At 59.3% G+C, this 1,475-nt stretch overlaps 1 protein-coding gene across 1 annotated transcript; it reads left to right on the top strand.

The window, feature by feature from the left end:
• Positions 1-247: 247 nt before the first annotated feature.
• Positions 248-1,224, top strand: LOC133911151 (peamaclein-like). The gene is made up of 2 exons (XM_062353351.1): positions 248-560; positions 673-1,224. Exons 1-2 carry the CDS (start codon positions 458-460, stop codon positions 864-866), a joined length of 297 nt encoding a protein of 98 aa, XP_062209335.1. The 5' UTR covers positions 248-457; the 3' UTR covers positions 867-1,224.
• The last annotated feature ends 251 nt before the right edge of the window (positions 1,225-1,475 follow it).

The raw sequence follows: 1,475 nt of genomic DNA, 5'->3' as shown, positions 1-1,475 counted from the left end.
AGGGCCATCGACACACGCGCCGTGCGCCGCGGACGTGACCGCCCCCGCGCGCCAATCCCGCCTCTGCACTGCGCGCGCGGCCGGAGGCATCACGGATTCACGGATGTCCATGCCCGGGGGTCCCAGGGACTAGTGGAGTAAGGTGCAGCGCGGCCAGAAATGCGACATGTAGCACTACAGCCCCTCGTCCCTACCACTACTAAATACTGCTTGCTGCAGTGCCGTTACATTGCTCGGCCCACAAAGGCTTTGTCGTCCTCGGCAGGCATTAACGTTTGCAGCAGCGCAGTGCAGGACATCACAGCGGGTCCACGTGCGGTGTCACCGGCTCTCCAGAGGCTTCCTGGCCCGGCCGGCCGGTTCGAGTACAAAGGAGCCCGGACCTGTGCTAGTTGCAGTTCACTCACTCCCACCCAAGCTCACTAGAACTCCCGCTTCGCTTCAGTCGCGAGAGGAGATGATCAGGTCCTCGCGCTGCGCTCGGCAGCAGGCGGCCGTGCTTCTGCTGCTGCTGCTCGTCGCAGCCACTTGGTGGCTCCAGGCCTGCGATGCCGCTTCAGGTGCGTACTGTCGTTGTGATTGTTCGACTGATTTCTGCGCGGCCGCCGGCAGGTCGGCGCGCGCCTATGGATCGATCATGCTGCGTGCTTATCCTACCGCGTGACGGCGCAGGGTTCTGCGCGGGCAAGTGCAGCGTGCGATGCGGACGGGCGAGCGCCCAGGCGCGGGGCGCGTGCATGAGGTCCTGCGGGATGTGCTGCGAGGAGTGCAACTGCGTGCCGACGGGGGCGCGCGGCGGCAACGAGTGCCCCTGCTACCGCGACATGCTCACCGCCGGCCCCAGGAAGAGGCCCAAGTGCCCCTGAACTGTTGACGAATACTGATCCATCGGAGATGATGAGACGGGCGTACCTACTAGCTACCGGGTCAGGCTATCAGATACGCCTACACCCTACGCGTGCGCGTACGTATTTATGTATAGCGTCCATGTGATAATTTGCTACCTATGTTTGTGATCTTCTAGTATTAGTAGTCTTTGCCTGTGGACAATGTATGTAGTATGTATGTATGCCAAGCGTCGTGTCGATCAATCCCCCGTGGTGATGATTAGGCTGTGCCTGTATTTATACGTGTTTGTAGTGTGCATGAATATGTGTTGTCATGTACTCATGTAATGTACCTGTACGACTAATGACAGTGAGATTATAGCCGTGCTACGTTCCACGCGCTTGCGCCCCGTGACTGCGACTTTTGTCTGTGAGCTTGTCAGGTGACGACGTGACGACGCGCGCCTTTTGCCCGTGTCCCTCATCGAAGTGCGCCATGCATGCAGGAACTGGAATCCGAGGGAGACCAGCTCGAGACCGTGCACGTGACCCTTCACCGCTCCAGGATTTGGCGCCCTGGCACTCGAATGCCGGCGTGCGGTGTACCTGGTCACAACCGATTTATTATTATTATTTTTCTTTTTGAGA

This window comes from Phragmites australis, chromosome 3 (genome assembly GCF_958298935.1).
Source record: "Phragmites australis chromosome 3, lpPhrAust1.1, whole genome shotgun sequence".
Classification (NCBI taxonomy): Eukaryota; Viridiplantae; Streptophyta; class Magnoliopsida; order Poales; family Poaceae; genus Phragmites; species Phragmites australis.
The sequence above is the reverse complement of the archived record's forward strand: the minus strand, read 5'-3'. Positions and strand labels throughout refer to the sequence as shown.

Excerpts from the sequence above, each read along its gene's own strand:
- LOC133911151 (XM_062353351.1), top strand. The coding sequence starts at position 458 with ATGATCAGGTCCTCGCGCTGCGCTCGGCAGCAGGCGGCCGTGCTTCTG. Across the intron at positions 561-672 it reads GGCCTGCGATGCCGCTTCAG|GGTTCTGCGCGGGCAAGTGC; the intron begins GTGCGTACTGTC and ends GTGACGGCGCAG.